The sequence below is a fragment of the Mustela nigripes genome, chromosome 3, assembly GCF_022355385.1.
Source record: "Mustela nigripes isolate SB6536 chromosome 3, MUSNIG.SB6536, whole genome shotgun sequence".
NCBI lineage: Eukaryota > Metazoa > Chordata > Mammalia > Carnivora > Mustelidae > Mustela > Mustela nigripes.
In genome coordinates this window covers 61,239,073-61,262,501 of record NC_081559.1, presented here as the reverse complement: position 1 = coordinate 61,262,501, position 23,429 = coordinate 61,239,073, and the positions used below count along the sequence as shown (strand labels likewise).

Genomic DNA, 23,429 nt, shown 5'->3' with positions numbered 1-23,429 from the left:
GAATGAATTAGATATAGCAGCAATTCAGAAGGAAGCAGAAAAGGACAGAAGAAAGGAAGAAGCAGTGAGTCAGGAAGAGGGGAACAACTAGAAGATGAGGTAAAGGGGTTCACTTACCTATGATCCCATTTGCAATATGTGAACAGTTGAGTAAGAGGAATGAAAACAAGGAGCATGTAACATTTCCAAGCACATGATTTTTTTTTTAAATTTCCAGATTAATAATTCAGTCAAAGAACAAAATCTTAACAAGCAACTATTTGAAAAAAGGATATGAATGTACCAAAATCTTAATAGCTAATTTTCTAATAGGGTTGAAGGGAGTTAAAATGTACAGGGCAGGGGTGGCACTGAATCGAGAGATTGCTTTCCCTTTATTCAATACTATAAATGTCTGAAAAAGAAAACACAACACATAAAACAGAATTTAGGATCTTAATATTAAAATTAGGAACACTTTAAGAGAAAGGTAAGATCATCACTTAAAATTTTGCCTTACAAAATACTATAGTAATACACTAATTACCAACACACAACATGATGATAGGTGTTTTTTCTTTTCGTGCACCATTAACTTTCCTAAATTTAGTTAAGTAACATGAGGATTTAAAGGAGAAGAAAAAAAAACTTGTAGTAATTGCTGTAGGAATTCTTAGGACCTTTTATCAAGCTTTGATATCAGCATTTTAAAAGTATATTTGTAATACACAAAAAGCATAAAAACGAGGCTTTGATTACTTCTTCATTTTGACAAAAAATTTTCATGACTTGAGTTTTCCATGTGTGTTTTTGGATGAGCTGCTTTTGGGAGGGAGTACATAAGTCACCTATTATTATTTCTTCTGCAGAGAGCTGTGGAAAGGGCAAAGTGTATGGCAAGAAGGCATAATCCGGCTGCCATCAAAGGAACTTAAAGAGAGCCTGAGATTATAAAAAGGATTTTAAATATTACTTCTGGAAATATAACTCTTGTTTTCACTTTCTGCTTCATCACACTATAAGGTGAATAGACTTTTGCCCTTCCTCAGTTACCCAACTGCATCATGCCTCCTCAGCTCTGTTCCTTCTGGGAATGTAGGCTCAAATGAGTACTTCCGGGAGACTTGTAGGATAGTGGATCCATTACATGCTCAAGCCCACCCAGCATCCTAATGATGTTTCAGACAAAGGAGAGGAGGCACACCATTCTTCACCAGACAACTGTGGGACTAGTCCAGAACCAATTAGGAAGTAGGGCAAGTAAAGACAACTTCACTAAAAACTCACTTTCTTATTGATATAGTATGGGTCCAGGTCCTCCAAGGGCTCTGACACCATCTCTGGAGGAATGTCTCCATAAATAAATGGAAGAGATTTCCCTGCTTCCAAGTCACTATTTGGCTTTGGGCCATTTTCATCATCCTCATCCTTACGCTCTTGTTTGGGTCTCTTAGCTTTCTCTTCTGCAATGCGTTGTTCAATAGCAGCAAGGGATTCCCTGGTAAAGAAGCGGAAGCTGTCAGGTCCTGGTGGTACCAGCACTGACTGTGCCATCTTTTCATCCTGCTCCTTTAATCACTGTTTAGCTCTTTGCATAAAAAAGTGCTATGGAAACAAGAGAGAGAGAAGAGAGAGAGAGAGGAGAGAGAGAGAGAAGCAATGGTCATTAGGATAAAAAGTAACTGTGGCAATTACATGATACTGAGATAAAATATATAAACCAAGCTGTCTGCAATATTTTATTAAGGAAGCTGTCTTCCGGGGATTCTCAGGCATGCATTCATTTGCTTGCATGGAGATTTGTCTTTCACATTCAGTAGATGTCTATGAGGTAATCTAGTCTCCCACTCCCAAAATGTTTTAAGTGAAAATATCCAGATTCGGAGCACGGAAATGGAGGATACTGATTTGTGCTTGCTGTTTCACTTGTGTGAATATTTTGGCAGCCATCTTTTTCAGCATCCTTTCTGAAAAAAATATCAGAGATCCAAAACAAGAGATGAATAATCACCCAAAATTATAGAACCTGGGCTATGCAAGGATCTTGCATCTACCTCTATGTTTTGTTCCATGTTCCTTTTGGCCTACTTTTCCACCTTTAATAGCTTATTCAAAATCAACGCACCTGGTAAAGAGCTCTGGAAATCCTGAAATGCCAGGCTATGGAAACATAGGTAGATACTGCTTGAAAGCAAGGGAGCAGGAAGGAGCGGGGGATGCCCGATTGCATTTGGAACTGCTCGGAAGCTGCACAGGAAGGGATCCAGCTCCTGCCAAACTGGGCAGGAAGTCATCCACGTCAGAGGTCTGGATCTTGGACCCCCCTGGCTTAGCAACCTGCTGCTACCTAGTATAATTGCTTCTTAAATTAACAAATTTGCAGTACTTAGTAAACACTGTAGAATTAGTTCATTTTTCTCAAATAGTGTCCATTTCATAAACATCTAAGTAGCAAATTTAGACTTGAAAAAATAACAAGTTTAAGATAGTTTATCTTAAACAAACTCCTATTTTGTTGGTCTTTGCCATGACATAGAGGCTTACTGTATTCTAATTATATTTCACCGGACTAACAAATATAACTTCACAGAGCACACCAATCATTCCAAATATTACCTCGGAACCAGTTGCAAGAGTTTCTATGATTTTTGAAACCATACAACCAAAACATTAACTCCTGAATGTCACCTGTATATAATTCTTCTTTTTAAAATATCAATCCATTTTAACCCCCTTCCTACAGGAATGAGAATTGCCATTTAGTTATATGAAGTGCGTTTTCAAAGAGTAAATGCATCATTTCTGTAGCATATGCCAGATCAAACAGGGAAATTTAAAATAACATAAGCTACTCTCCCGTTTCTACATTTTATCTGAAGTAGACTAGGACCTTTCAGCCACTAGCTAGCAGACTGCCCTCTCAGTATCACACTGCCTCCAAAACATCCCTCATTTACCTCACCCATCCCGAGAGACCCTCATGCCTCGACAGAAATAGGCATGAAAAAGGTCCATGCATACTTCATGGAGGAAACTGCCATGCCTGGATGCTCTAATAAAAGAGACATGCTAAAACATGCAGCCAGCAGCTTCAAAATGAAAGTGGTCCTCTGCAGATTCCCCCAAGGATTCTACTGTATAGGTAGAGAAGCATCACAGAGAATAAGCATAATAAGAATATTAAAACATTACCCCTGCGGAATCTTTTACACCCAGAGTTTGGGATTGATAAGCTGGCACCAAGAAGACTGCAGCTAAAATTCCATCATTCTTTTCTTTTTTTCTTTTTTTCATTTTTTTTTTTTTTTTTTTTTTTTTTAATTCTCCTTCAAAGACCACACCTAACTTCCTGTAAAAGGATTCTGGTAACTGAAGTAAGAACAGGCATTTCCTGTTTGGGGACTACAAAATGGCGTTATTAGAACTACCACTAGAGGGCGGGGGAACTGTGAAGAGAAACCCCTCACAGTGTGCGTACACAGAACCCTGTGTTTGAAGCCGCCCAAAGCTTTCACTAATGGAGCTCTGATATTTTCACAGGCTTTTCTTAGAACAAAACGCTAAGACTTTGCTGATTTCAATCATCAATTCTGCTAGCAGATTAAGCTTCTGATCACTCTTTTTATTTGCTAAGCCAGAAGTCATTCAATCGATACAAATAATTCAAAGTGTAAAAGAAAAACACTGACTGTTAAAAATAAAAGCATAAAAAAGCAATTATACTAGTGAAAGTCTTACATACAGTGGAATTTAACATTCCTCAGCCCCAAAGTATCTGACATCCAATAAAGCGCTCTGCTAATTCAATGGAGATGGTCTTTGTGCTACACAAATAAACTTTATCTAGAAATAAAATAAATAAATAAATAAAATAACTCTGATTTTAGTGGCTGAAAAGCAGCCAGAAGAAAACTGAAAATCCAGTGAAATCCTAAGTGCCAGTCTTTCAATTGATGATAAGTGATGATTTGAAGACTTCCTATGTGCCAGTCACTGACTGGGCTAACATGTCTGTATGTACCATACCATTTCATCCCCCCCCCCCCAATCTTATCAAATAAACAATTTCATGATCCTGATTTGAAAACTGAAGAAAGGACGTACGTCCTTTCTTTCACACACATAGGATTCAAACTGAAAGTCTGACACCAAAAATCTGTGAATTTTATTCAGTCATAAACATTTGCTCATGCAACTAAAGCCTGAAATAAAGATTAAATAAATACCAGGCAGTGGTGCCAATTATGACCAGAAACAGTCCTAATTATTAAATCAATATATTTTGCATATTTTCTAGCTTCATCATTTTCATTAGAAAATGTATTTGTTGGAACTGAGCATACAGAAGATCCAGTAAAAAAAAAAAAATTAATCACTCTAGCAGGTCTCTTTCGGTTATAAGAGACAAAAGAATGGCTCACACTGGCTTGAGAAAGAAGAAAGAAAGAAAAAAGAGAGAGGGAAGGAGGTAGGAAAAGAGGGAAGAAATAAGAAAAGGAGGGGCGCCTGGGTGGCTCAGTGGGTTAAGCCGCTGCCTTCGGCTCAGGTCATGATCTCAGGGTCCTGGGATCAAGTCCCGCATCGGGCTCTCTGCGCGGCGGGGAGCCTGCTTCCCTCTCTCTCTCTGCCTGCCTCTCCGACTACTTGTGATTTCTCTCTGTCAAATAAATAAATAAAATCTTTAAAAAAAAAAAAAGAAATAAGAAAAGGAAAGAAAGAAGGAAGAAAAGAGGGAGGGAGGAAGGAAGGGAAAAAAGAAAGAAAGTGGGAGGGAGGGAGAGAAGGAAGAAAGGAGAGCAAGGAAGGATGGAAGGAAAAGGAAGTTCATTAGTTCAAGGTTTATTTTCTAGGGCTAGGTTGAGGCATGGGATGATTCTGGAACACAGATGACATTACCAGCATCTAGTTATGCTTTGACTTCCATGGTGTTAACTTTTCTAGAAATTCATTCCTTATTGTAATAAGTTGCTCTGTAGCAGCTCCCAACCTCCCAGACTTAAATCCAATGGGAATAAACACTCAGAAAAACTCTCATTGCATCACACTAGCTCCAGCTGGGTTACATACCCATCCCTTAAGTAATCACTCATGCTTTGATTGACCTCCCCTAAAGCAAATGCCTCACCCTTGGAACTAGAAGGAAACCTTCCTTGAAATCTATGAACAGTCAGGATTGTGGCGGTGGTCTAGGAATATCCCTCAAAAGCAAAGTTGGAATACTATCACTGGACAAGAGGTGGACAGTTGCTTGTCAACAAAAACAGTAAAGTGTGTACTCTGGTCACGTACTGGTCATATTTGCAGTGCCTCAATACTTGGTAATATTATTAATGTCAGAAGATCTATTTACCTATACAATATATATACACATATATAAATGCATGGATATATATATACATATGTATAGATAGATTTCTGATGAAAATGATAAAGCTAGAAAATATGCTATATATAATGCTAGAAAATATGTTGCATATAGCATATATGTATATGCTATATAGCATATTTTCTGGCTTTACCATTAGAAAAAATTGTATCTTCTATGTATACCATCCTAAAGACTTAGAAACCAGACAAGACAGTTAGAAGATTCTTTACCCAAAATAAGTTGTCCTACTGGAATCATATGTTCCACGAATCTCTGTGATGAGCATTAGCTTCATTTATCAAATGAATACATGAATATTTTGGTCTCACTTTACAAATGTGCTTAATAATAGGCTTTTGTATAATAAGATTCTAATTCAAAAAAAATAAATTAAGGAGTAAAACAATTACAAAGTGATTTGGCAAATGTATCTTTTGGGGCAGGTTAACCATAAGTAACAACACATACTGCACTATTTTTGTCAGGCACTATTTTGAGAACTATTTAAAAGCACTTAACTCATAACAACCTGATGAAATAGATGTTGTGATTATCCCCATTTAAAATATGAGGAAACTGAGGCAGCAAAAGATTAAATAGTTTGCAGCATGCATTAAGTTTTCACCGCCGGAGATCGTAGAGTCAGAATCTGAACTCATGCTTTTTGGTCACAGAATTCATGTGCCTAACTGTGATGCAATGCTTCTCCAGCCTTTTCCAGGAGCCACTTGCTATTAGGAATGACAAGGGAATGTGTAGTTCCTTTGACATGATATTAGTTGTAGGATCACCCATTTTTGTCCCAGTGATCCTAGCTAGCGACTATGTTACAGGATATTTAAAAGGGTGAGCAGAAAATGTTTTACCAAAACACCCAAGCTATATGAAGAGCAACACGTGAATATTTTTTCCATTTCAAAAGTACTTTTATGCAATATAGATTTGAAATAAGGATCATAGTCTCTTATTTCTGATTTCCCAGGATGAAGTTTTCAGAAGGCTTGCACATTAGCTTTTCTCCTATTTGCTCTTGTTAACACCAAACTGACATTTTATGAGATTGCTAAATGGCTCGTTACGTGAAGTTTTTAAACTTCATTCAGTTGCATTACTTTACAGACATGTGATTTTATGTTACAACTTTTAAAGCCAGATATTATATTTGGAAGACTCATAAGTAATTGGAAAGGTACACGATATTATTTTAAGTAGTCAGAAAGGAATGAATATTATGAACTAATTTTTAAACTCTGATAACATATTTTTGCCTTTCAATCCCATTTTTAAAAATTTTTTCTCACTTATAAAAGAGGAACATTAATTTTCTAAATTAAAATATTAAAAAAAACATGTTATTATATATGATGACATCTACAAATATAAAAGTTTTCATAAAAGATAGAGTAATTATATAATAAAGACATATAGTAAAAATAGCATATGACTAATTTCTTTCCACAAAGATTCACTTTATAGTAATTACTCTAAGGTTCAACTTATACTGAAAAAAAAACTGGCTTACTTAATCTCACAGATAAGGAAATAATTATATAACAGTTTATGTTATAATTACTAATTGTGGATAAGTGCTCAAAAACTTGAGGATTTTTGGGATGCCTGGGTGGCTCAGTTGGTTGGACGACTGCCTTCAGCTCAGGTCATGATCCCGGAATCGCAGGATCGAATCCCACATCGGGGTCCCAGCTCCACGGGGAGTCTGCTTCTCCCTCTGACCTTCTCGCTCATGCTCTCTCTCACTGTCTCTCTCTCTCAAATAAATAAATAAATCTTAAAAAAAAAAACCAACTTGAGGATTTTTACTCAACAAAGCTGAGAGAGACTAAGAAATGTCTTTCTGAAAGTTATCTTTTAATCCTATTTTACAACTAATTTTTAGTTTTCTTCATTACATTAGAATAATGCTGGAAACATAAACTAAGAAAAGACTTGTTAAATGTTATCTGAGGATTTATTTTTGGATTTTCTAGTTTACTTAATCCATAGATTTCAATTTATTTTTTCAGAAACTTTCTGATTGTCACTTACTGTGTATTTACATCTTTCTATCTTTTACCTTGAGCCACTCACTCATTTCTGTAACTAACAATTTCCATAAAAGGGAGAAAGTTCTGAACAAATAGATTTACATGTTTTTCCACTATAGATTGGGAACAGAACATAATGGAAAATGAAAGACATAGGCTTAGTAGATACTATTTGGATAAATCATCATTTTTCTTTCAATTCTAGGGTTAGTTCCAATATATATTTCCAAAAACTCATTTTCTGTTCATATTATAATTGTTGAACAATATCCTTCATTTCTTTAAATGACTGTTATTTTTAAAAATTTGTTTATTTATTTGAGAGAGAGAGAATGAGAGTGAGAGAGCATGAGAGGTCAGTGGGAGAAGTAGACGACCTGCTGAGTGTAGAGCTCCCTACCAGGGAGCCTGATGTGGGACTCGGACCCAGGACTCCAGATCATGACCTGAGCTGAAGGCAGGTGCTTAACCAACTGAGCCACCCAGGCGCCCTGTTATATTTTTAAACATTATTTTTTTCTATAACAGATATGCACACCAATATTTTCATAATCATGATGATCCCTGGGAAATACTATTCAGTGTAGTAAATAATCATTTTACATCCAACTTTCCTGGGGAAAAATAAGTTATGTATAATGACATATGCCCATATCTTTATGCAGGTATTTTTATTCTATTGCAGATAGTCTGGCAACGTTGTTGTACATCCTTTTTTAATCTTCAGATATATTAAGTGCATGTTAGTAGACTATCCATGAACTACCTCAACCCTTCTTAAATGATTTGTCAGTTGGAAGGCCACCTCTACTCTGATTACATATTCATTTATTTTGATGGCTAAATTATGTTAGAATCACAGAATTCCAATTCTGAATTTAATAGACAAGGAAGAAAATTTCCCAAGTCATGGTCCTCCCGAAAAAAGTGAAAAATTGTTCCAAATGCTAGAATATTTCCAGCTCGGTTTTCTTCATTCCTTCATTCCTTCCATTTCATTGAGGACCTCTACCTGTAACTTGGCCCCTCAGCTCTCACCCTCTTCAAAGGAGAGAAAAAAAAAGGCAGTCTCTAAACTCCTCAGTGGGGTAGTGGATCTAATGTCCAGGCATCATCCCAGGAGAGAACAAGTAGGCAGAGCCAGGAGCAGAAGGCCTTTGAAATGAAAAACAATGCTCAAAAAATAGCTACATTCCAAAATATCCTTGATGCAAAATTTGTGCATGCGTGTATGTATGTACATGTGTGTGCTTCAGAGAGACAGAGAGAGAACTAGATATGAGAGAGGGTGAGACCATAAGAGACCGCAGATTTGTGTCTTCATTTCATGTTCACGTGATTTAAATTCTGACACTCTACTTGATTCTGGATAGTAGTTATCTCATTTTATCCTTGTGATATTTTGTAAGGGAAGTAATGCTGTTGACACTTTTCTAATGTGGTGGTGATCTGGGCATATGGAGGCTGTAATGAGGCACTGCCAACAGAGGCAGCGTTTAAACTCACATGTGTCTGATTTCAAATTCTAAATATGCTTCATCATTCCATTTTCGGAAAAATGTACCATTGATACACCAACTGAGAAGGGTAACGGGAAATATGACTGATTTTTTAAGTCACCAGATCCCTTTCTATACCTGAGATATTGTCACAATACCGTAAGCTCGCTGCTATTAAACTGGTGACCTACAATATAACTGAGTTTCCCCTTATAATCATGTTTTGTGGGGTTATCTTGACTCCTGCTGGAATAAGACTTAAATTCTCTGAATTTCTCATCAGTAGAAATCAAGGCTCATTTTGAGTTTTATGAAATAAATTTATAAGAAAAAACTAAGCACTAGGCCTAGAACATAGTAGATACTAAATAAATGCTGATTTCTTTTTTCAGAGAACCTTAGTGATGTTTGTCAGTTCTACTTCTTATTAAAGTTATCCATGTAAAACTTCTCTCCCCTATTATCTCATATTTCTTATCTTAACCCATCTCTTTTTGTGGTTTTTCCACAATGTCCAGCATACCTCATTATCTGAGATAAATCATCCAGTAAATCATTGGTGAATTAACAGTTGTACCCCTATATTATTCAGAAGCTCTCTTGTCTTTTCACTCAGTACACTCTCACCAGTATATATTTATGTGTCATGACACCTGCCTAATTCCAGGTTTCCAGTTTTGTTTCTTTCAGTTACAAAGAGCCGTGTAAGTGACCCTATAAATTTATGGCCACTCCACTGTTTGAGCTTACTTTACCTTTCTTAAAGTCAGACTACTTAACAAAAGTCAGACTAAACTCACTCTGCTGCCTCTCCTCTCCTCTACACACACACACACACACGCACACGCACACACACTATATCCATACACCTGTGCACACATGCACATATACACACACATATGCTTGTTTCTGCCTTGGTAGCTTATTTCACCAGCCCAGACAGTTCAACAATCATGTATTTGCCAGTCTTTCAGTTTTTCAGGTGAAATTGCTTGGAAAAATTCTCCATGCAATATGTGCCCTCCTTAATACCCACCACCAGGCTCACCCAACCCCCTCCCCCATGCTCTCTTTTTTTTTTTTTTTCTGAATTTCCTTTATATGTACAGTAGGGAGTGCCATTTTTTCTTAATGCATTCCTATACATACACTTTGCTTTGCTTTAGTTCACTCCCAAAACTACTGCTACGTCAATTTAATGAAAGTATAACCTTGTATTTGACACCCTCATCCGAGAATCTTCAAACATTCTTCCTTACCATTCATATAAAGTAGAAATTCCTCTGCCTGACATTGAAAGAACGCACCAAATTTCCTTTCCAGTCTTATTACCTGTCAACCTCTACTAGCACTTTATGGTGAAGAAGAACTAATTTGCTCAAGTTTTCCTAAACTTACATCCTGATCTCTGTGTTTCTACTTCCAAGTTGCTGCTTATTTTGTTTTCACTACCTAAAATTCACGACAATTCAACCTGACAAGACAATATCAGTTTTAAATCTCAAATGTTACTTTCACTTTTTCAAACTCAACAGCACTTGCTTCTCACACACTATTTGTCATATTTATGTAACTACCTTGAGGTAAGGCTACGATATATTCCCTTTGTGACCCTTTAAGTACATAAAGCCATACCCTGCACAAAGTAGATACTCAATAAAAGAACTAGATAGCAGACAATTTCAAAGAGACCCAGTTTTAAACAAGCTGTCATGTTGCAGGGGACCGAGATGTGCAAAAGTCTCTTCTGACTCTAGAGGACAGATTGAAGACAAATAGGAATGTTATAGGAGAAAAAACTTAATGTTCAAATTCTTAGACTTGCTTTAAACAAAGTGACTATTTTTTAACAAGAAATAATTCTCAATTACCAGAAATAGTCAAGAAAATGCTATAGAAAACATGCCTGTCTGAGCTAATAACTGAAATATAGAATAATAAAATACTTCCAACATCCAGATTATATGATTACCTAAAAGAGAGAGAGAGACAGACAGAGAGAGCGCATCAAATTATCTCTCACTAAGGAAAGAAAAATGAAGACAGAATATAATTAATTATTAAGAGTTTTTTTTTTTTTTTACATAAATTCTGGATTAGAGATAACTCAATATCCAGATGTTCACGGAACATGTTATCTCCCTTAGCAGTGGCTGCTCCTGCTTGGCTCTGGGCCCCACGAGGGCAGGGTGCTTGTCTAGGCTTGCTGGCTCTCCTCCAGTCTCCTGTGCCCATTGCATCATGTGGTTTCTCCATACATATATGGTACTAAATTAAAAATGAGACCTAACTTGCATTTGTTTCACTAGATGAAAAGAGGTCAAAGAGAGGACATAGTAAAAAAAGATCATATGGATAAAATCTGGCTTGCTTTAAAAATATGATTAATTACTGTTTCTTAGACCACAATAAGACACTGAAGAGCAGTTCTTCCTGCCTTTTCAGGATCAAGAAAGAATCTATTTGTCATTTTAACTTTCACATTGTAAACAATATATTTTCAGCAGATATGTCAAAACATGTGTCCAGAAACATGTCTTCCTTTTTAAGTTAGTTACCTTGGAGGTCCACGCACTTAAGCCAAAGGTGCTATGGCTCTAAATAGTTTTGGGTTTCCTTCTTTTGGCATTGACACTTATCTTTTTCAGAAGCTAATTTACAGTTCTTTTTTCTTAGCCAATCAGCTACACCTGATTTATGCACCATCATCAATTTTGAGGGGTTCTTGTTGACTTACTATTATTTGGTGGGCACCATGCTTTGAAGAAAAGGCAGTAACTTTGGAGCCAGATGAAACTAGTGTGCATACTTACTCTGCTACTTTCTCGCTGTGCTTCTTTAGGCAAAGGGCTTGGGTTACAGTGAGGATTAAATAAATAAAAAACCCAGTACACAGAGTACGTGCTACTTATCCAGATTTTCCCTATGCCCTTTTTTCCTTCCGTGTTCCAGGATTCATCGTTTATGCACCACACCCAGTGCTCCATGCAATATGTGCCCTCCTTAATACCCACCACCAGGCTCACCCAACCCCCTCCCCCATCCCCTCCAAAACTCTCAGTTTGTTTCTCAGAGTCCACAGTCTCTCATGCTTCGCCTCCCTCTCCAATTTACCCCAATTCACTTTTCCTTTCCTTCTCCTAATGTCCTCCATGTTATTCCTTACGCTCCACAAGTAAGTGAAACATATCCTTAAAACTCTTACACATAGCACTGTACTAAGCTGAATAAGACCAAATATAAAGCTAGAAGCCCAGTACTTCAGAATTTGCAATGCAATGTATCATTTAACAACAAGAGACAACTTTTTTTAAAGTGCTAAAAGCCAGTGTTCTTCTGGATGCTTAGAATACAGTAAGTAACCAAATGGATCTGCCCTCATAAAGCTTTTATTTTATATATCCTAATGATACAGATTATGTACAAGTACATCAACATGGACTAGAGCCTGTGCTCTATTGCTATGGAAAAAGATACTGCAGCGAAGGAAGAGAAAAAATATCAGGGTCAGGGAGAGTGGTGTGTTGAAAATTCAAATAGGGTGCTTAGGGGGAAGTCTTGCTGAGGAAGTGACATTTAAGGAAAAACCCCCAAAGGACCCAAGGAAGGCAGCCAAGTCATGAGCCCTCCTGGATAGTGGGGTTCCAAGCAGAAAAAATGCATGAAAAGAGCTACAGAAAGGAATTCGCATTTGGAAAGGCCTATAGAAGGGTAAATAGCATTGAACAAATGAAACTGCAACCCAGGACAATAACATCAACAGGAAGAAGAAAGTAGAGCAGGTAACAGGGACAATGAGTACAACAGCAGATGCTGCCAACCTCAGGTAGGCCTGCCATCTGGTTTCCCAGCAGTTTCACCGGTGACACCTGTGACATAAATGTCAAGATCAGAGCCCAAGCCAGACCCTGAGAAGCAACAATCATACCAGAAATAAAGGAAAGTTCACTGCCACTAAATGGTCTGAGCCTGAGCACAGAAGAGAATGGGGGCGTTGAAAGCGGGATAGACATGCCTGGCTGCTCAGAGAAGTCTAAACCTGGACGGCTATTTGCAGGGTGGACCCAGGAACAGCCTTGCAGATATGAAAAGTGCAGTAGTCATATTTAGCATCCAGAAACAGCTCGATGTCAGAGAAGCAGATAAGGCAAAATGTTGCTTATCCTTAATGCCTAGAAATATTTGTTGAAATTTTAAAAGATTAGAAAAGAGATCATCTTTCTGATCATGATAGTTTTTTAAAAAGACCAACGTAACAGCATAACCAAGTAAGACATACAATACAAAAAGTTTTGTTTGTTTGCTTTCACATGGGAAAATGTTTTGATAATGTATTTGTCTGTTCAATATGTTGGCAACACATCCCTTATTCCTAATCACTCCTACAATTTAGAGAGAAAATACAGAGAATTAGCCATTCTGTTCCTCAGTTCACTTAATCTCTTGACCTCTCTCTTTTTTTTTCTTTCTTGTTTATTCTCTCTTCAGAATAAAGGTAATTCCTGTCGTGGTCAAATCAACAATGTTGCTGCCGGGATGAATTCAGATCATTTGAAGTAAAATGTTTCTTGAACAGCAAAGCATTATGCATTTTCGTCTCTTTTTTAATATTATTAATATAACAATTTTTGCCTGTAAGAATGAATGAAGAAATGATCTCTTGCATTCTATATTTTTTAAAGTTGCTCTATATAACTTCATGCATGTGAATTATAAAAGTACGCTTAAACTTGTAAGATGTTTAGATTTTGAATAGCCTTCTATCCATGCACATAGATGTGATTGTCCCACCATACTGCTGCACTGTTTTCAACTGTGAATGAAAACAGGAGAAACTATATGCTTGAGAAAAGGGCAAAAGGCTTAGGAAAACATACTGCGTTCCTCAGATAAAGTAATAGCCGTTTGCCTTCCACGTATTCATTTGCAAGCTCATACTCATGAATGACATTTCCCATTTGTTTTCCTCACTCCCAATGAAACAAAATATACGGAAATCATTAAAAGTTGGGACAGATCTGTAAAAGCAGCTTCGTCACTTGGAAATTATCAAAGGGCAAGGCATGACTCACACATTTTTTGAAAAGCTCAAGTCATGATCACAAATTTTGAACTGAATATTCCTTGATTTCTCATAAAAGATAACAACACAGTGAGAGAACAAGAGAGCGAGAGGGAGAGTGCGAAGAAGCAAAAGGAGGAGGAGGAGGAGGAGGAATGTTTGTGGAGTTCTAGAAATAAAATATTCTTCCAAATAAAAGAATTTATCAATTAGAAGATATAACTTAGGTTTAGAATTAAACCCCTACCACTTTTATGGCGTGAGCAAATTTTTTGCCTTGTGTTGGCACTATAACTAACGCTAATTAAAATCATAGGTTTTGTGTTTGGAAGGGGGCCTCCCAATAGATCATTGAGTCAGACTGGTTACATTCATTAACGATTGAACCAAAATCAGAGACAGATGGTTTTGTCTCAGATCTCAGAACAAAGTTTTCACAACTTTTCTTGGTTGCCTATTCAACTTTTTAATCACTGATTAACTTATTCTTTAGTTATCATCTTTGTCAATATTTAACTATCCAGACTACTTCTGGTACCTTTTCATTGGATGAAACGGAAGCTTCATACATACCCCTATATGGGTTTTACCAGGGAAAAATTGCCAAAATATTTACTTAGCATTCTGTTTATTGACACTGAAAGGATATTTGCCTATTAGGTTAACCAATATCCAGTGACTTCATTATAATTGTAACAATAAAAACATTAGTTGATAGTAGGTATGATCTCTTTCGGTCGCTTTTTTGCCTATCCCCTTTCATATTATTTTTATTATTAATGTTAATTTGATCAGTCAGTCCCAAGACAACAGAATGATTAAAAGGCATGAACACCAGACTTTTAACATGTTGTATTCTAATTGTCATTCAATGTAGAACACTTTCTAATTTTCCTTATGATTTCTTCTTTGACCCGTGTATTGATTATTTAGAAATGTGTTGCTTACTTTCTAAAATAATTGGCTTTTTATAGATACCTATTTTTACTGGTTTCTAATTTAATTCTACTGTTGTCAAATATTCTTTATTTTTAAAGATTTTATTTTATTTATTTGACAGACAGAGATCACAAGCAGACAGAGAGGTAGGCAGAGAGAGGGTGGGGGGAAGCAGACTCCCTGCAGAGCAAAAAGAGCCCAACACTGGACTCGATCCCAGAACCCTAAGATCATGACCTGAGCCGAAGGCAGAGGCTTTAACTCAGTGAGCCACCCTGGCACCCCTGTTGTCAAATATTCTGAGATAAATTAAGGATTATATCATGGCCTAGCATATGGTCTTTGATGAATGTTTCATGTATACTTGAAAAGAATGTATATTCTGCAGTTGGATGTATTATCCTATAAATGTCAACTAGGTCTTCATGTTTGATAATTGATAGTATTATTCAAGTCTACTAAATTTTTTCTATTTGTTCTATCAACTACTGAAAGAAGATTGTTAAAATCTCTAACAACAACTGTGTATTTATATATTTCTCACTTATTTTTTCTCTTTTTATTTTGGAACTCTATGATTTTGTCATTCACATTTTAAATTATGTCTTGTTACAATTCAGCCCTTTTATTCCTATGAAATGACATTTTTAAAAAATAGGCTCCTTGCCCAGTATAGAGCTTGAACTCACAACCCTAAGATCAAGAGTCACATGCTCTACTGACTAATCCAACCATGTGTCCCAGAAATGACCACTTTTTAACAATCTATGTTAATATTCCTTGTCTTGAAGCCTACCTTCTATGATATTAATATAGTCATATCAGCTTTCTTTTGATTAGTGTTTACACACAATACCTTTTGCTATTCTTTTATTTTCAATCTATCTGTATTAGTATACTTAAAATATGTCTCTTGAAAACAGCATATCTTTGGATCTTGCATTTATTCAGTCTGCTGACAATCTCAAGAGTAGTGAAATTATGTACCTGCTAAAGACCTACGCCAGCATGTTCACAGCAACCTTTCTCATATCGCTAAAGCCCAGAAAGAGGGCGCCTGAGTGGCTCAGTGGGCTAAAGCCCAGAAACAATCCAAATGGCCATTAATAGGTGAATGAAAAATAAATTAAGATATATTTATCCAATGAAGTAATACTCAACAACAAAATGTTATAACTAGTTATATATGCAACGAAATGGTTGAATCCCAAAAAGGGTGCTGAGTGAAAGAACCTAAAAAAAAAAAAAAGTACGTTATTTTATGGTCCTATTTATGTGACTTTTTTGAGCAAAACTAAGCTATGGTGATAGAAATCAGAAAAGTGGTTGTCTCTGGGAGCAGGAGGGATTGACTGAGAAAGGACACTGGGGAGGTAGAGATGTTCTCCATCTTGATTGGGGGAGTGGTAACAGTAGATTACATTTGTCAAAACTCAAGTGAATATGCACTTTATTTTATGCAAATTATCCTTCAAATAAAGAAAATGGCATGAGCCCAAGCCATACTGCCTTCTACTTCTTGTTTCCCAGAAAGTCTTGTGACTACACCAAGCCAAACCTGGACAAGCTGAGACAAACCAACTCTGATCACTCCCTTGATGATCCTCTTTCAGCTGGAGAATATTCCTATCAGGTATCTTCAATTCACTGTCTCCGTGCGACTAGGATGAGAATATAAGTTTCTCTGGTATGGATTTATACTTTAGTAGGAGATACAAGCCCAGTTATGTCTCAAAGATAATTAGTTCTAAGATAATTGGGAATTTGGCTCTTTGATCTTAATACCATCAATATTCACTGCCCCCAGAGAATTAAAAACTTAATTAGGTAGTCACATGTAGACATTTAAATAATATTACTAAGCCCAGTAACAGCATAAGAGAATAATGTACTAAAACAATACAAGGCAACTAACAAGGCTGTATATGATTTGTTTGTGATAACAATGATAAACTTGAATAGATATTTTAAAAATTTTACAAAATGCTTTTACACACGTTATTTTATTTTTACTAAAATTTTAAATAGAAGTATAGTTAATACAAAATACTGTATTAGTTTCAGGTTTACAACATAGAGTCTTGACAATTCTGTATGTTATGCAATGCTCACTAGGATAAATGTATTACCATCTGTATGATACAATATCATTATAATAGTATTGATTATATTCCCTAGGCTATGCTTTTGTCCATGCAACTTATTTTATTTAAATGAATAAGTTATAACAAGGTAGATCAGAGAGGTGTAAATAACTTCATCTTAAAAGAAACTAAAGTTTAATCAGCCTATGTGTTTAATCAGCCTATGGCAATAGCAAATAAACAACAGATGCAAGGTTGCAACATGTTTTTCAGCTTTCCTCCAAAAAGATTTATTCTATATCTTTTGTTGGTTATAAAAAGCTAAAGGCACTGAGGGCTGACATGATGAACAAAGACTTCTTTGATGAGGTAAAACTTGGGCTGAGCTTTAAAGCCTGGGCCAAAAATGGAGGACATTCCAAGTGGAAGCAAAATCATGAGAAAATGCCCTAAGCAGGATCTGACTCAGACCTACAAGAGACAATAAGGCAGGTCAGGGCAATAAGTAAATGAAAACATCAGTTGGACTGAACTAGATCATGTTGCAGATCTAATCAGGGAAAAATGATACAAGCCAAAGTGGAGATGTCAAAATAGAATATCAAAGGTCAATGGCAACATGCTGAAGATTTTAATAAGAAAAGTGAAATATCAAGAAAAAAAGTATATATTATAGAATATCTTAAGTATTATAAAATATGGATATGAAAATAATAATACATACTTAAGATTACAGTTTGAGTACACTAGTGCAAGTAGATAAGCAATAAGTGGGCTATAAAGAAATAAAGAAATTAGGTATGTAAACTTGTTTAAGAAATATTAAGTATGGCAAAGAGTCAGAGTAATGGATGAAAAGACTTAAATTAAGGTTAACAGAAAGATCGGATTGACCTAATCACCTCAATCTTTTGAAGGAGAGCAGTGTGACAGATATTGCTAAAAATAATAATAATAATAATAAAACCATTTGAATCATCACTGATGAGAAACAGATTTTGTTGTTATTTACTGAAGAAATGGGATATTATAATAACAAAAATACAGAAATTATGGAGCTGATTTTTAAAAATATACAAGTTTAGGTAATAATTCATACATACATAGGATCTCTTACTATTAATTAGAATTTTTTTCCCACCTGAATAAAAGAGACTATGATGTCCTCATGTAAAGTCAACTTTGGCTTAAAATTAGAAAAATTTTTCTATCTGAATACTCCAGAAACGAAGCATCACAGAACATCAAAATAACCAATATTTTGGTGTTGTTAGTCAACAAAAACTAGTATTTGTTGAAATCTTACTAAGGCCAAATATTCTTCTAAATGTTTTACGTGTACACTGTAGTATTTAATTCAATCTTCATGATAACTTCTGGAGTAGGAACAATTATTAACCTTATTTTATGCAAGGAGGCCCAAAGAGGTTTCTTTCTTGCCCAAGGACAGATTAGTAAACAGAGAAGCCAGAATGTGGACTTGGGCAACCTCATGTCTGAGTCCAAATCCTTAACCACCACCTTTACATGGTGACTAAAATCACCCATGTAAACTATAAAATATTAGTCATGGCTCTACTTCCTGTTCAGTGTTAAGATTTCAGAATTTTATTCTAAGCTTTTCTATTACCAGGTCAGATTGTGACTAATACCATCTCTCCAGGCTTTACATCCAGTAGAACCTCATGTGGAATATGAAGCCCATGGGGTAAAGTTGCCTCATGTGCAAACAAAACAATCTGGATTTAATACTAAGGACACAGGGAACATTGTGGAACATTCTTCAGAAAAGCAATACAATCAGATGTTGCACTGATAGTACAGGAGAGGTCTGGAATATAAAATCCTTTAGGGCAGGAGATAAGAAAAAAAGCTATTGTAAGAGCCCAGACAGGAAGCAATGCATGCCAAAATAAGGCAGAAGCAATGAGATGAGGAAATGATCCGAGCATTTCTAAAGTTGCTTTAGTAAAATCTAAAGTTTGACTGCACATGGGTGGAGAAGGAGCTACCAAAGATGAAGAGGACTCCAAGGTTTTTGTCTCAGGGACATGATGCACAGGAGGCAGACAACTTCTGTCTTTCACAGATCTCACTGATATTCATGTTCTATGAAGTCAAATTCCATATGAAGCCAACAAATTTATGGAGCAAAACAGAATGAAAATTGTATTAAAAAAAACTTATTCTGCCCTGAGATACTAGAGCAAAAGAGAGACTAAAATCAGGGATGGTAGTGAGGAATCTTGCACAGTAAGAAAACTAAGTCAGTTGGAAATTCAATTGTGTGTTGAGGAGCAAGGCAGTTAATGAATGCTTCTACTATTTCATAACAGAAAAAAATTGAGAAGTTTGAATGGCTAATAAACATTCTCTTTTTTAATACAAAGATATACAGGTATATGTTTTTTAAGAGTAAGTGAATATTTCTGCATTTCATTAGACTATCATAGACTTTTTTCTAGAACAAGGAGAAAATTGATGATGTTTCAGAAAAGGGAGTTGAAAATTAGATTATTAACTAAGATAAAATATTTAAAAATTGTTATGGTAAAAAGAAATGTAATGAAAAAGTGAAAAATAACAATTTTCCTTTATTTAAATTTTGTTAGTCTAGCTGAACAGGAAAATAGTATTAAGAAAAATATCTTGATATTTTAAACTGTCAATGAATATACAAAGTGAATGGAATTTTTGTTCAAAGGGAAGTTGAATTATAGCTTCACTAAAGAGGTCAATAATAGGGGTAAAAACTACCAATATCTAAAGATTTAACAAAAGGCAGTGTCTTTGGTACAGAATGAGGGGTAGAAGAGCATGTTAAAAATTCCCAGTCATTAGCAGAGATGGGTGTGAAACACGCATACATAGAAGGTCAAAATGTTCAGACCTTGGTATTTGATAAACTATGGTCTATATCCTTCTACCATTTCCAGCCAGGATAGATATTTGGATAAAACACTAATTGGGTTTGACTCTGTATTGTAACATTTTTTTGTTTGCAACATTTTCCACTGATTACCAATTAAAAAGAGAGAGAGACCATTCCATTGGAGAGATAACCAAAACACTCAAAAGCTACTTTTCATTGTATGGATTAAGAAAATGCCCAGATAAATAGTAACAGTAAGAATAAATTACCATTTACTACAAATCAACACAAGTAAGAGTGAAAGATAATCCCTTTTCTCTTTATCAAAAATCCAAAACACATTCCACATCCTATACAGTGATATATAGTGACTGAAGGGGTGGGGATGATCAGGCAAGGTGTGAGGAAAGGTAACAGAACTAGAACAATATTATCTGTGAGAGACAATCTTCTGCAGAAAAGATCCCCAAGGTGCATTGCCCAAATCACTCCCACAAGTGTACCCCTCACTTGAGGTAGTTGGCATATTTTCTTCTGCAAACAATATGACGTTGATAGGACAGAGAAAGTTAATAGGGGGAAGCCAAGAATACCCCATCGAATAGCACATTAGTTAGCTAGTCTATAAATTCTCTGTTTTACTAGTAATCTAGAACCAGAGGGCTGAACCAACTCTTGTCTTGTAAACAAGGAATTAACTTCATCCCTCCTTGTTGATCTACCTTATATAGATTTTTAAGTGTGGATTCAGTCTAGTAGCAGTTCCATTAATGTGAACTTGAAGAATTATAGAGCTAGAAGGCGCTTTAGAGAGAACGTAGTCTAAGGGTGATAAAATTGAAGCTTATAGAATTTCAGAGTATAGATAGTTAGCATCAGATCTGGGACCAGCACTGTTTTTCTGGCTCTTAGTTCAGTCCTCTTTTCACTGGTAATAATTTATTATTTTGGAAGAAAAGAAAAAGTTATGAGTTTTTTAAAAAGAAAGATAACCAAAGAAAAAAAGAAAGATAACAAAAGTAATTTTAACTGAAAGATTATAAAAATAGAAATTGTTTTCCATTAAGTAAATAAAAGTATCTATTTATTAGAGTCAGTGAATATGTCATTATATCTCTTTACTCATGAATAATCTTAGGATTTGAAGGCACTTACTTTTGAGTGAAAGTCTGTCAATCACAGACATCTCATCATTCTCCTTCCAACTCCCCATCCTCTCATTTGCCAGATTCAAGTGAAAAGAGCATTCCATACTCTGAAATGAGTTGGGGAAGGAAAACGTGGGTCATTGTTGGCAACTAGGAAGGAAGTATCTTTTTCTAGAATAGTCCACAGGAGCTGACCAAAAGAAAACCAAATATATCCAGGGTTGTGGGCATAAGGAAGATCAGCTTAATTCAGAAATAAATGAAAAATGTGCCCATAGAGCATTATGATCACAACTGGATTCTACCGCAAGAGTTAGAGCAAGAGTAAGTTTTGCAGAAGCAGTAGGACATTGAGAATATCACCAATATTTCCGAGATGTTTGCCAGATGGCAAAATGTATGAGAAACATTCTCACACAGCAGACAGCCATGCCAGACAAAGAACAGGAATACTGCTCCCCATGAAGGCAAATGAGTTCAGGAAATAATGCATCACTTCCCAAGAGTATTCCTGGCTGCCAAATCTACACAGTCCCTGCTGTGATTAGCTCCTATTTTCCTTAGGCCACTGGACCTTTGAACTGGCAAAGTTAAAGCAACTGGGAATTTAAAGCTCTCTCTTTTACCTAAAAGATTTTTAGATGTTTATAGGAAACCAATACCTGATAGAACCATCTCAAATCCCAAAGTTTTACAGCATATTTACAGAATATCATCTGTAAGGATGAGTAAGCAGAAAAAAATCAGACATACAAAAAGAGGTCGTTGTTCAAAATAGGGAGCATATTCCTTGTAATGTTGCAGATAACTCCTTATGAAACATAATTACTACAAAAAGGAGAAGAGGACATTTTAATATTGAAATATACTCTGATTAAGATTAAGAAGACATTTTATTTTTGTTTAATATTTTTGAAGGGGAGATACAGAGGGAGAGGGAGATAGGGAGAGAGAATCTCAAGCAGGCTCCATTCCCAGTGCATAATTCCAATGTGGACCACCATCTCATGACCCTGAGATCCTGATCTGAGCTGAAACCAAAAGTTGGATGCTTAACTGATAGAGCCACCCAGGCACCTCAAGAGAACATTTTAAATATGCAAATAAAGCTAGCAGCAAGAAAGTCCAATTGGACTGCATGGTAAATTCAGCAGATTTGAAAATGCAGAAAAATTAAATCTGTTAACTAGAGGATAAACTAAAGAAGTTTCTACAGATTTAAGAGGAAAAAAGAAGAAAAAATATAAATGAATATCACAAACACACACACACACACATGAATGACAAAGACCAGAAGATGCTATAATTAAAGATAGTAATCTCAGAAGGAGAAACCAAAACCAACATAGTTGTAATAATTTCTAATCTCAAGAAAGACTACAGTCTTTATATCAAGAGTCTATAAATCAAAAAGGGTTATTGAATACGGGCAAATTAATGAAAATAACTCTAAATCTAGATATATCCTACTAAGACAGGGAAGGTAAAAAAATGAATAAAAATTCAAATCATTCACATTCCTGGTAAGGAAAAATGGTTAGTTTCCAAAGAGGGGAAAACACAAGCAAAACTCTGGCTGTGTATTATCTTCCACCTATAATTGCCATTCCTATATAAGGGCACTTGAGAAACATTCTCACACAGCAAGAGGTTAAGAAATATATCACCAATGTATCCTTTATAAAAAGATTATTTTAACGTATACTTCAGCTCTATAGAAGATAATATAAATAATGGGGAAATTGCAATATAAAACTCAGGACATGGAGTTAAACCATAGGGCTATATTTAAATCACTGTTGCAAGCATGCTTCCCACTGAGCTGGCAGCCCGATATGGGGCTTGATATGGGGCTCGATGCAGGGCTCAATGTAGGGCTCAATCCCAGGACCCTGGGAATATGACCTGAGCTGAAGGCAGACATTTAGCAACTGAGCTACACAGGCACCCCCAAATAATTCTTTTAAAATAATTCTTTCAAAAACTAGGAAATAGTTGGACAAGGAAGGAAAAAATACTTCATATAGATGGCAATAGTAAGTATCTTCATTTATGATGCTGACAATTTCTTTTAAAATAATTCAGTAAAAAACAAGGCCCTCTATGCATTCCAAATAACTAGGGGAAAAAATAAGAGAAAAAAGATAAAAAGGAAAAAATATATAGTTGATGTAGTCCATAAGCAAATCAGGAAAAAGAATAAAGGATTAAAAATAGAAACCACAAAACAAGTTGTCAGAAGAGAGCCCAAATACACCTAACATTTATGATAACAAATTGTGAATTGCTTTATTCACATTAAATAACAAAAAATACCAAATTAGATCACAAAGAAAAAGTTGAACAGATGCTGTTTATTTAAAAGAAGCATGAAACAGGGGCGCCTGGGTGGCTCAGTGGGTTAAGCCGCTGCCTTCGGCTCAGGTCATGATC

The 23,429-nt window shown here is 35.8% G+C and overlaps 1 protein-coding gene across 6 annotated transcripts in view; it reads right to left on the bottom strand.

Annotated features, from left to right (window-relative positions):
* LOC132013798 (sodium channel protein type 2 subunit alpha) overlaps window positions 1–23,429 on the bottom strand; it is a 140,264-nt gene that overhangs the window by 83,606 nt on the left and 33,229 nt on the right. For 2 of the 6 annotated variants that reach the window (XM_059394102.1, XM_059394097.1), the window contains exons 1-3: window positions 3,172–3,265; window positions 1,267–1,584; window positions 277–394 (exon numbers count right to left, since the gene is read on the bottom strand). In XM_059394102.1, coding sequence (XP_059250085.1) covers window positions 277–394; window positions 1,267–1,533 — 385 coding nt within the window. In that variant the 5' untranslated portion in view covers window positions 1,534–1,584; window positions 3,172–3,265. Of the gene's footprint in view, window positions 1–276; window positions 395–1,266; window positions 1,585–2,104; window positions 2,192–3,171; window positions 3,266–21,003; window positions 21,104–23,429 lie in introns of those variants that run through there. The other 4 variants (XM_059394098.1, XM_059394101.1, XM_059394099.1 and 1 more) reach the window with 3 other exon arrangements.